Below are 12,887 nucleotides of genomic sequence, written 5' to 3' on the forward strand. Positions count from 1 at the left end.
TGTGCTTCTGAAATCAGTAGATAGCTCTGAGGAAAAGTGGCTGCATTTTTATTTTTTTTTCCTCGAGATGGAGTCTTGCTCTATCGCCCAGGCTGGAGTACAGTGGTGCGATCTCAGCTCACTGCAACCTCTGCCTCCTGGGTTCAAGCAATTCTCCTGCCTCATCCTTCCAAGTAGCTGGGATTACAGACATGTGCCACCACACCTGGCTCAATTTTTTTGTATTTTTAGTAGAGACAGGGTTTCACCATGTTGGCCAGGCTCATCTTGAACTCCTGACCCCGTGATCTGCCCACCTCAGCCTCCCAAAGTGCTGGGATTACAGGTGTGAGCCACCACGCCTGGCCCTTGGCTGCAAATTTTTGACTCACCTCTCAATGCGCATCTCTCTGATTTTGACCATGCAGTTTTCCTCCCTACCTTGGTGTATCTCTGATGCATTCAAACAAATGTAGGGTTAAAATGTTAATCCAACTTTTCTAGTTGTTTTCAGCAAATGGATTGATTGACATTACCTACTTCATCATTGTAGGAAGGGAAATATTATTTAAATTTTTAACATAGCATCCCACTTTTTTTGTTTCCTTTTCCCCTAAACTCTGAGGTCCGTGAGAGGAGGAGCTATCTTATTCATCTTGATGTGCCCAGGACTCAGCACAGAACTTGAAATACAATATATGATTATTAAATATTTGCTAAATCAGTGCATTCTTTTTCTTTTCTTTTCTTTTCTTTTTTTTTTTTTTTTGAGACAGAGCCTCTCTCTGTCTCCCAGGCTGGAGTGCAGTGGCATGATCTCGGCTCACTGCAACCTCCTCCTCCTCCTCCTGGGTTTAAGCAATTCTCTTGCCTCCGCCTCTCAAGTAGCTGGGATTACAGGCACCCGCCACCATGCCTGGCTAATTTTTTTTTTTTGTGTGTGTTTTTAATAGAGTCAGGGTTTTACCATGTTGGCCAGGCTGATCTCAAACTCCTGACCTCAGGTGATCACCCGCCTAGGCTTCCCAAAGTGTTGGGATTACAGGTATGAGCCAGTGCACCCAGCCTCTCCTTGGGATTTCTGGTAAATAATGTAATTTTTTTTTACCCTTTCCAGAAACCAAAAACTGTCACTTGTGCATAGTAGTATGCCAAGGGCAGGGCAATGAGAGCTGTCCTCTCTGGGTGTGGTCAATTGGTTAATACACAGACCAACAAAATTTTTTTCCCTGAGGGGTATTTTATCACTGACATTGTTTAGAATTGCTGGTAGATGGTGATAGTAAGAAGTAGATGACTTTTAGTGATTTTACTGTTTTTAAAATTCTCACCATAAAATGTGCTCCTATTGCCTGCAGTCTAGGATGGACTGCTCCCACTCCCTAACCCTTGATACGCACAGCTCATGACAATGGAGGCAAGGTTTTGGGGGACAACCTAGCTGGGTTCATAAAAAAGTGTGTGCCCCTGTAGTGAGTGGCCCAGCTGGTTTTGACACATTGCATTATTCCTGACCGTTCCATCCTCTCCTGGCTCTCTGGAGAAACATTTATCTGCACTAAATTGCTTTAAACCACACTTCTACTGATGAGATTGGTCAGGACACGGTGGCAGGCAAGTGCTAGAATATTATTTACTCAAACTGCATAGTCATGTTGGGGTTTGCTTTTCATACTAGATGCCCCTTGAGGACAGGGGCAGGTCTCCTTCATTATTGCCTGTTCCAAAGCAACAACTCCAGGATTGCACAGAACTGGAGTTCAATCAATATTAGTGACATTGAATGGTTCTCCCCTGTATGTCATTTCACACATAAAACAAACACAATATTATTTGTTATGTGCTTGATTCTTTAAAACCAGCATGCATGAAAGGTAAGTTTTTTGGAGAATATATGACATCTTGTTAAAAAGCCCTTCTGCTTCCAGGGATATAATTTTAAGATAAATTGGTAATGCACAAGTAAGAAACACATTATTTGTTAAAAGGGGGTGGGAAACACGGATTAAAGAAATAGGTTTGGCTGGGCGTGGTGACTCACGCCTGTAACCCCAGCACTTTGGGAGGCCAAGGCGGGCAGATCATGAGGTCAGGAGATCAAGACCACCCTGGCTAATATGGTGAAACCCTGTCTCTACTAAAAATACAAAAAATTAGCCGGGCGTGGTTGTGGGCGCCTGTAGTCCCAGCTACTCGGGAGGCTGAGGCAGGAGAATGGCATGAACCCGGGACGTGGAGCTTGCAGTGAGCTGAGATCATGCCACTGCACTCCAGCCTGGGCAACAAAGCAAGACTCTTTCTCAAAAAACAACAACAACAACAACAACAAAAAACAAAAAAAATTAAATAAATAAAAAATAAGTTTTATATTATAAAGAAAATAAAGATTCATGACCAGGAAACCTACATAGTAAAGGGAAATACTATACATTAAAAGATGAGTTCATGAAAGTCAAAGGCAAACTGAGGTTCCTTGTGTAGAAAGACTTTCAATAAGCCTACAAAACTCAGTTGAGAATATTCCTCTTTGGTTATGCTCTTATTTATCTGTTATTTTAGAGGTTGATAGGCACTGAAGTTCACCTATCTAGATATCTGGAACCCAGGACCACCTTAAAGAAAGTTATCTGAACTTACATTCGTGACTATTTTTTTTTTTTTTTGAGACGGAGTCTCGCTCTGTCGCCGGGGTTTCACCGTGGTCTCGATCTCCTGACCTTGTGATCCGCCCGCCTCGGCCTCCCAAAGTGCTGGGATTACAGGCGTGAGCCACCGCGCCCGGCTCGTGACTATTTTTTTACTTGCTTAAGCATTAAGTCAACTGGTTGACATCTCAGTAAATTTTCAGAGCGTGGCATTTATTTTTTTAATGCTACTAACAGCAAACCTTACGGAACTGTTACATTTATTCATTCTTCTTCAGTGAGTCACTTTGATCTTGGAATTCTTTTATTCCTAATCATTCTTAAACATTTCTTTTTGTCCTCATGAATTTGTCTTTAAATGAGAAGCTCATTGATAAGTTTGTTTTTTGAAATTAACTGTGTTAGTCATTAATACTATACACTAGTATAGTGTTGGTTTCTCCACCATTCCAGAAATGCTGGTGGGACTGTATTTCTCAACATTAGGCTAGGTAAAATGATGTGACTAGCTCTGGCCATTGTGTTGTAAACAGAAGTGACATGTGTTACTTCCTGGTCAGAGAATTTAATAGTTCATGTAAGACGCTCCAGCAATCTCTTTTCCCTCTGGCATGGTGACCAGCAACATTTGCTCTGTCAACCTGGATCTTTAAATGGCCAGGATGAGCTGAGCACCCCTGCTGACCCGCGATGAATATGTAGTGTGAACAACAACAAAAATCCTTTGTGGTTTTAAACCACTAAGATTTGGGGATTATTTATTACTATTCGTATCAGAATTCTACCGTAGACATAGAACCAGTATACACACACACACACACACACACAGAAATTGATTTATTGAAAGGAATTTGCTTACGTGATTGTGGGGGTTGCTAGGCAAGTCCACAATCCATTGGCAGCTCACCAGGAAGGGTGAGCCGGAACTCAGGCAGGAGCTGATGTTGTAGTCTACAAGTATAATTTCTTCTTCAGGGAAGCCTCAATTCTGCTCTTAAGACCTTTTGAGGCCCACTGAAGATTATCGAGGAAAATCTTTCTTAGTGAAAAAATCTGATTATAGACTTTAATGATATCCACAGAAAGCCTTCACAGCAACACCTGGCTCAGTTTGTGTGTCACTGAGTAACGGGGGACAGTAGCCTAGTCAATTTGACACATACAATTGACCATCACACTATGGCATAACATAACTAGGCTCCCCAAATTGCATGATCATAGGAACAATTCAGCAATATATCACTGTCTGCAGACCTTAGACTCCTTAAATGTTCCAGCTCTTGTATCCTTTTTATATAAATAACTACAAACTGACTGGCTGAGTGACAAACTCCAAAATACAGAATGTTGTTTTCAACCCATATGCTAAATGGTAGCTTATGACATTCTTTTTACTTTTGAATGAGTGTCCACCATAGGCTAAATGTGAAACAAAATATCTAACACACCACCACCAAAGTAAATAAATAATCTTAAAAATCATCTCACCCTAGACCTTCTGATATTACTAATCTCTACTTAAATTGAGCTGGGAGCCATGCAGGATAAACATGTCTTGATACTACCCCCACTTCCTCCATTTCCTCCTATGACATTTCAATAGACCCAGCTTGCTTCATTGGACCCCCAGGAGTGATTTCGCTTCTGTGTTCTACACATTTCTGTAAACTGCCTCCTTACACCAAATATTCAGCATACTATTAGCAACTTTTGCACTTGTTAAGTCAATCATTAGACTGTGTATTTTAAAACATTATCTAAATTTATAACACATCTGTCTCTACTTAACTCTGTGTATTCTACGCCTCATTTTCCTCATATAGAAAAATAGTGGGTCTGGGCTTCGAGAGTTTTAATTCACTCTCCAGCTCTAACAACCTCTATGTCTATCATGTAGTCATTTCCTAACTTTTGCATTTCCATGCTCAATGTTTCAAACATACTTTGTGAGTCGAACCCATTTGATTACTATTGATTTGATATTTAACCCTCATGGCATGGATCCACATGCTTCACCATGGAGATCTCTGACGTGAGTCTCCGTCCGACCCAAAAGGTATACTACAGTGTTTCTTTTTCTTTCCTCTTTTCCTTCCAAGCTACTTAAAAACGAGGACGGCTTTCACTTTGTCGTGTTAGTTAGGCCCTTCCAGGTTTCAAAGAGCAGACACACAGTCAGGTTACTTCAGCTAACGTGAGTTTATTTATGTCAATACATAGGAAGAAAAAAAAGCAACCCAGGAACTACAAAGTCCAGACTCATTGTTCAGGAATCAAGTATTTCTCCAGTAACCTAAGAGCAGAAATGGCGAATCAATAAGAACTCAAATTGTCTTGACTGCAGAAGTAACTGCTGTCACTGCTCTCAGAGGCACCATTGCGGTGACTGTGTCTATTTTGGCTGCGCTTCCTATTCATCATTTACTTTCTGGTATTCAAACTCCCTAAAAGAGGGCTGTGACTGGTTGGGCCAGGTGCCATCAAAAAAGAAGACCACTGCTAGGTACACTTTCATTCCTTAGGCCACCCTCTGGCCTGCAAATGAGTCTCTTTGGGTCAGGTACTGAACCTTGGTACAATCAGCTGTGGCCAGTGTAGAGAGCTCACATGACAGAAAATACAGTTTTGCTCCTGCAGGAGCTGTGGAGGTAGGGTCTCTCCAAGACACCAGGAAAACTATAGATCCACCTATGAAATATGAATAAGAGATAGCTTTATCACTGGGGACAAACCCGCCTTTGTTTCTCAATGACATTTGCCTACAGAGGATTTTCAAAGTGCTTTATCAGTACTATAACTTTGCTGAAAATAAGGTGTTGCCTTCTTTTTATTCCATTTTCTAGGATGTTGCCTTTAGTAACTCGCCCCCTTTAAAGAAGCAGCTAGTCTTTGCTTTTAAGTAATGACAAGTGAAATTGTAGATCACGCTCTGATTTGAATGTTATTGGATATTTTCTGAGTTGTCTTTAAAGATCTTCATCCTCCACTTACATTGGAAAGTAACATATAATTTCAATGTTTTTAATCCTGGGAATTGAGGTCACATTTCCAAGATTTGTTGTGCATTTGTGTGGGAAAACTCTAAATTAGAAACCATCTGTGTTTGTCTTGCAGGGGGCTCAGAATGTCTCATCTGTTTTTCATAATTTTCTGCCCATGGGGAATAGGAGAGTCCGTAAGGGAATTAATAATTTTTTAACGTCTGAGCCAAAAGGAATGGGTTTGAGAGCCAGATATCCACTTCATAAAAAGAGATCTTTTCTCCTTACTAATTTATCTCTCAAATAAAACTAAATCACAAATAATCTTCACCCTTACTATGATTTAATTGGACTCCTTGTACATGACTGTCATCAAACAGCCCAATTTTTAAAAAACCACAAAATTGTAGCATTCAGAAATGCCGATAAAAATCAGAATACTATTGACTATTGCAGACTCAAAGTTCACTTCTAAGCCTTTGCTAACCTCTCAAATGATAGTTTTTTTTTAAAAAAATCTGCCTCTCATATTGATTCTCTTTATGAAAAGAGTACCCACCTTATTACATATTGTGCATATCCTTTCAGAGATAAGACTGCCTCAAATCCAAATTACTTTAGTAAATCAACACATCTTATCCTGTGTGGGTCTTGAGAAAGGAACCATATAAAGCACTCCAAGTTGTCTGGCTCAAGTAGGTTGTCAGCGTCTCACCCTGAGCCTGGCGCCTCAGACCACTCGGCCATCCTGAGACTCTAGGTTGTCAACTTCTAAGTGCCCCAGTGGGAAGGGAATTTACACACTGGGGGAGCTGGCTGAGATGGCTGTCAAGGTGTGCTCTACACCTGAGATTCAATGTGGGTTTGTTGAGCAAACACTAGGTTCTGTAGTGGGGTCTCTATGATTTTTTTTTTTTCACTAAAAGATAATTTACTCAGAATGAACATTTATTGGAATTTTTTTTTTTTTTTGTAAGAGATAGGCATAGTGTTTCAAAGATGCCTCCTTGTGTGAATATACAAAACAGTGGGCCCATTGGACCAGTCGCATCTACCTTCTTCAGAATTCACCACAGTACAGTTTGGTTACTGATGAGAGACTGATTTGTTTCTGAGATCAGCTTGAGGAGAAAAAGAAATGCCTCATCTCACAGTATGAAAAAGCCATCTAATATTTACTTCTGAAAAAACTGAGCATCTGGTTATACGAAAGGTTTGAGAATTTTAATGATTCCCCCAAATTCAACCCTTTATCGAACCAATTTATTTAGGGATCTTAAGGTTAATAATATAGTTATATCCAGGTACAAGTTTATCCTATGTACATAAACGAACATTAAAAAATTCAAGATACCTTTTGTAACAGAATTAGAAGTTTAGTAGTTGAACATAGCGAAAGAAAATGTGGAATAGTCTATTAAATATAACTTCTTTTTTTCAAATTGCCAAAAGAAGCGTAAATGACCAGCAAAGTTTTAGAATTCTGTAAGTACAAGACTGCTAATGGGTCAAAAATAAGAAAATTTCATTTTTACGTCTTCGAGAAACTTCTGAGGAATACCCACTGAGTCACTGTAAAAAGCAGCATCTTCATAATTCAGCCAAAGATGGGAGTTCTCTCAAATGAGAAAGATAAGCTGCGAACTGGGGTTGACCTCAGGGCTGTTCAAAAGCCTCCGTTGATTTAAGTCAATAAGGTGAAAATGGTAAGCAGCTGTTTTGTTAACAACATAGAAAAGGAAAATGAAAGATGCTGATTCAAATCAAATTGGAAAATGTTGAAAATAGGTTAATTTATCTACCTTGGAAATAAATGGAAGTTATATTAATTCCGCCTTTAAAAGGTGTATAATAAAGCACACCAGATCATTGGGAATAAAGACAGAAAGATAAAGGAATGAAACATTTGTCCAGGATATGTGGGGCTGTTTGTAAGGACTAAGTTTGAATAAACAATAACAAAGTATCTTTCATTTTAGGAAGTGACTGTTCTATGCAAGTAATGGCAGCATTTTACATTCCTAAAGTTAAAAATACTGAAATGAATTTTGGACACAGAAACACACACCAGTGGTCATTCGTATGGAGAAAAAAAAAAAAAAAGTGAATTGTAGGATAGAATTCCTGAGACAGATAGACCCTGGATCTGATCTTATCAAGAAATTCTTATGGTCTTTCCCCCCACCTCGTCCTGGAATTTAGTTCAATAAAAGTTCCTAAAAACAAACAGAATGAATCAGAGTCACTGAGTATAGCCACAGGCTGGCGGGAAATGAGCTTCTATCAATCCCAGGTTCATCGAGGCACTTGTAACAAACCATTAACTGCATTTCAAAAAAAACCCCACATTTTTCGAAGGGTGAGATCAACCAAAAATGTGATCAGACCCCTCTCACTAAGAACTGCATCGGACATGAGACAAGCAGTAGCACAGAGAGAGCCCGAACGGGAAAAGTGGTGCCCAGAGTTACACAGATGCAAAGTGTGTCTGCAGACCTTTCGTTTCTTTGTCTGCTTTGACTTGTTAAAGACGCTAGTTTTCATTCTCTATGCCACGGGACCTAGGAAGTCTGTGCAGCATCTCTTGACAGGATTCTTTCAAGTCAGTGGGGACATTTCCGGCATTCCTTGTTTCTATCAGGTTCAGGTACCTAAAGCTTGTTGTTTACAGAGCATGGATGTCATCTCACTGTTCCACTTCCTCTCCAATGGTTGGATAAGCAGTGATTCAATTATTTGATAGGCTAGTGGCCAGTGGCAATGCAGTGGAGGCCCACAGTATTGATCTTTGATGGTGTGTGCAATGATTTGATTTGGGGGGATATGGTGATGGGGCTTGGGAAGAGAGCAGGCAGCATAAAAACTGTCCGTGCTCTAATGGCAGTTTTCAACTGGTAGGCCCATGGGAAGGTCATCTTGAATTCCACAGGAGAGAGAAGTGTTCTCATAGAATAAATTATTGTTTAAAATCAACACTTGAGGATAAATAAGGCACTAAGTTAGTGTTAGTGGTACTGAAATCCAAAGTATAGTCTCTAATTGTGTTTGTTTTCCTTTTTGCCTCTTGGGAAATAAATCTGGGAATGTTAATGGGGAGTAGTCACCCTGCTCTTCGTAATTTCTGGCATGGACATGGACATCCATCAGAAGGTGTCAGATTAACATGTTTTTTTGTTTTGCATTCTTTTCCTCCTGAAAAGTAATTCCTGGGATATTTGGGGGGTGGGAGGAATGGAGGTTGATAGTTTGTTTAGCACAGACACCAAGTCTAAAAGAAAGGAAAGCCATCTCTAGAGGGATAGATAAAGCATCCAAATGAAAGAGAAAGTTCTGCAGAATGAAATGTTCTCTTGGGAGACATGAACCCATTTCGGACACTATTGGTATGGGGGCCACTTTCCTGGCTGCCACAGAGGGACAGTGTGGCCCCGTGGAGTCACCACCGCTGCCCAGACTCCCCTGATTAGGGGCTTGCTGTGTCTGGTAGGCATCTGCTGCTGCTGCTTGGCAGAAAAGCCTGGGATGCAGCTCCTGGTGGTGGCATTTTGCGAGGCCTCAAAAGGAAATGGCAATGCTGGTCATTCCATAAAGGAGGACATTCTCTTCTCGTAGCACATACAGCAGATAAGTGACAGTGAAGAGGCCCCATGACACCAAGCCTATGAGTGTCCCATGGCTGTGGATGAATACTTCAGGGGACAACTTGAGAACTAACAAGTTTTGGTTCTTGTGGTTGTTTTTTTCTCCCTTTAGACATCCTTTTTAAAACCAACCCAGGTTGCTTTTGTTTGTCTGAGTGTGAACTTGGTAGGTTTGTCTCCACTCCTACTCTGATTCCTTCTTTCCTTTATTTCTTTATTATTTTTTTAGAGGCAGGGTCTTACTATGCTACTCAGGCTGGTCTCAAACTCCTGGCCTCAAGCAGTCCTCCTGCCTTGGCCTCCCAAAGTGCTGGGATTACAGGCGTGAGCCACTGCACCCAGCCTACTTTCTTTTTAAAATCATCACCAAAACCACGTTTACTTTATTGGGATAACTGGCAGAGTTATAACTCCCAACTCAAACATGGATTGTGTATATGGCAAATATTTAGAGTCTTATGGGCTGGCTATTATTGATGAGGAATTTCAGTGAGAATCTCCCAGTTAGTCATAAAAACATTCTACCCTTAAAAATACAGCTTCCTTCCAGCTCTCCTGATCAACTGGTTAAATATCTAGTGAAGCAATACTTGCAAATAACAAGAAGGGACGTTATCATAGCCCTTCTATATTAAGTAAATCCATTGGGTAAGATTCATAGGCTCCTCGATCACTTTTTTGGCATTTAGAAATCAAGTCTCCAGAAATGAAAAAGAATAATTGAATGTTTCCTTGCTCTGAAAATACATGTATATTATGGTCCTGAAGAACAAGCTCTAGCACGATGTCTAGTGTTGTGTTGATGTTATTCCTGCCAAAGCGGCCCAACACAATGTTCCATTGAAATGTTGACAATCCAGAGCTCTACCAGGGTTTCTGTGGTGCCGTGTTCTTTTCACCCACATTTGCAACTGCAAGCTGTGAATTTATTTTTCTTTGTGGATTCTTGGGGAGGACCTGGTGTTGATTCTATCAAGATATGACAAAGATTATTTCAAGAAAAAGATTATATATTGTAATGCTTAGCATTTATATAGGTTCTTTTGATTTCAAAACAAGTTATAAATATTTCCTACCGTGACAACATCCTTGCGAGGTAGGTGAGTATTACTATCTACATTACCAAGAGAAGCCCGAGGCCAAGCAGTGAGAAGCTCTGCTTTGAGTCACAGAGTCGGGAACAACATTGGAACTGGACATCCCGGCCACCTGCTGTGGGCTCTGAAGAGGCCATGCCTCTCCCTAGTGTAGCAATGGTCTCCATTAATACAGGGGTATATATTGTATAGATATAAAACAACAACACACAATTACATTATAGAACAATAATTCAATATTTCTGTTTCTTAGTAAAATATGTTAAGCACAGTATTTAAATTGCATTTCTCTGAAAAGCATTTGGTATATTAAATAGCACAAGGTATATTAAATAGCTCTATAAATGTTTGCTGGCATACTCTTAACAGCATAATGATTCTAAAGAAATTAAAATCCACTGAAGCATAGAGATCTTTCCTTCATAATACCATAAACTGAACAAAAATGTGAAAAACTACTTTATTCCCAAAATGCAGACTTGATAGCTTGCTGGATATAAGCAGGTGGCCACATAATTTCGTAATTTATCTGAGCTTGAGAGAAAGGACATATATTGCTGACTGTCGTTTTTTTAAAATACCAATTCGGTAGGGGAAAAAAGGATTCAGTTGAAAGGTAAAAATGAAAGACTGCTATTTCCACGTAGTATCCACTCTGAGAAATTTGTAGGTTTTCAAAAGATGTTATCATAGTTAGAAGTAATGTTGAGGTTGAATACAGAATATAATAGGAACATTTTGTGAGAAGAGAAAATGATACCAAATAAAATCCATGGTATAAGAAGAAAATGAGCAAGACAGAAAAGGATATTTTTCAAGGGTGTTGAAGGCTGGCATGAGATGTAAGCTGTTCACGCTTAGCTGACTGTGTAGGTCTTGGAGACGATTTACAAGGATAAACACTGGTTTTATCAGTCTCTTCTCCAAGGCAAAAATCCTCACCTTTCTCTCTAAATTAGCAGTTCTCAGAATGGTGTTAAAGAGCCCATCTCATGCTAAGCTTCCTAACAACTGACCGGGTAGGTCAGCAGAAAAAGTTCTCAAACTAGAAAGAAGCAGGAATGAAAGTCTTAAAATTTGTATGCAAATGTAAAAACTAACTTCTACGCCAGAATGACATTCTCTGTCAGAGGTAACAAATACAAAAGTCTTAATTTCAGTGTACACGACGCTAAGATATTGTTAGATAGGTATTATGTGTCGTTCAGAGAATATTTTTTATAAGTGTGCTTTTTCCCTAAAAAAAGAGACATATTAAAGTGTTTTTTTCTCTCCTCAAGTCCTTTATGTATAAATATGAAATACGGAACTGTCCTATCAGTTTGTTTATTCACGTTATACGTTCCAGGGATCCTTTCCGCCTGCATCGTCTGTGGCAGTTTTGTTGGAGGGCGGTTTGAGTTTGAACAGGCTTGAGCAGTTCGGCTGTTTGGTTGGCTGTAAGGTTTTGGCATACGGTGAATACCAGTCCCTTTCAAACACATCTTTAAGTTGCTTAATGATGCTTCTGTTGTTCCTCACATCTGCCTGGTTGATAACAAGGCCCGTTCCAGCATTCTGTGTGAAATCATTCCCTACCCAATCAAAATTTCCTGCAAACAAACAAAGAAATAATGTTGAGGAGTTAGAGTCCACTGGGAACATACCCAATATAATGAAATTCAGAGTGGATTCTATTAAAAATCATCAACACCCAGAAATAACAACGGAGAGGCTGAATTGTGTTGACAGCTCCGAAAAAAAAAATCCAGGAAGCCTTACATATGGCATATTAATATTTGCATATTATTTTGGCGTTTTCTTCAGCTTTGCTCCGGTGGAAACTCAAAACAAGGAATCTGCTGTTCTTTCTTGTAAATGTTATTTCTTATTGACATTCTAGATACAGCGAGCCAAGCCACACTAAATACAGCAACATTTAAAATATATAGGGATTCATTTAAAAATCCTGTGAGTAATTACTACCTTCTCAAAGAGACAACATCTAATCCCTGTGAACAAATGAGGGATTCTAATTAAAAGTCCCTGAAGCCACACTAAATACAGCAACATTTAAAATATATAGGGATTCATTTAAAAATCCTGTGAGTAATTACTACCTTCTCAAAGAGACAACATCTAATCCCTGTGAACAAATGAGGGATTCTAATTAAAAGTCCCTGAAGCTTTCACATCAAAGAAAACGCTCAAGCCAGAGAAGGAGACTCAGTTTCTAACAAACACCCGACTGGACTAGAAATCATTTCCCAGATCCAGGATCCAGCCTCTTGGCCCAGGAAGTGGGGCAGGTGCTATGAGAACAGCCTCTCAAGGATGACTGCCCGTGTTACGTGGTGTATTCATGTTTTCAGGGCTGCCATAGCAAAGTTCCACAAATTGTGTGGATGAAACTAGAAATGAATTGTCTCATGCTTCTGAATACAAAATCCAGATGTTGGGAGGGTTGATTCCTTCTGAGAACTGTGAGCAGGGATCTGTTCCAGACCTTTTTCTGTGGCTTGTAGATGGGCATTTTCTATTTTCTTTCTATTTATTTATTTATTT

The 12,887-nt window shown here is 39.7% G+C and overlaps 1 protein-coding gene across 6 annotated transcripts in view; it reads right to left on the bottom strand.

The window, feature by feature from the left end:
• Positions 1-6,510: 6,510 nt before the first annotated feature.
• The window catches only part of PLD5 (phospholipase D family member 5), a 422,686-nt gene continuing 416,309 nt past the window's right edge, over positions 6,511-12,887 (bottom strand). For all 6 annotated transcript variants that reach the window (XM_050771115.1, XM_050771125.1, XM_050771134.1 and 3 more), the window contains one exon: positions 6,511-11,935. In XM_050771115.1, coding sequence (XP_050627072.1) covers positions 11,679-11,935 — 257 coding nt within the window. In that variant the 3' untranslated portion in view covers positions 6,511-11,678. The remainder of the gene's footprint in view (positions 11,936-12,887) is intronic.

Source organism: Macaca thibetana, chromosome 1 (assembly GCF_024542745.1).
Source record: "Macaca thibetana thibetana isolate TM-01 chromosome 1, ASM2454274v1, whole genome shotgun sequence".
Classification (NCBI taxonomy): Eukaryota; Metazoa; Chordata; class Mammalia; order Primates; family Cercopithecidae; genus Macaca; species Macaca thibetana.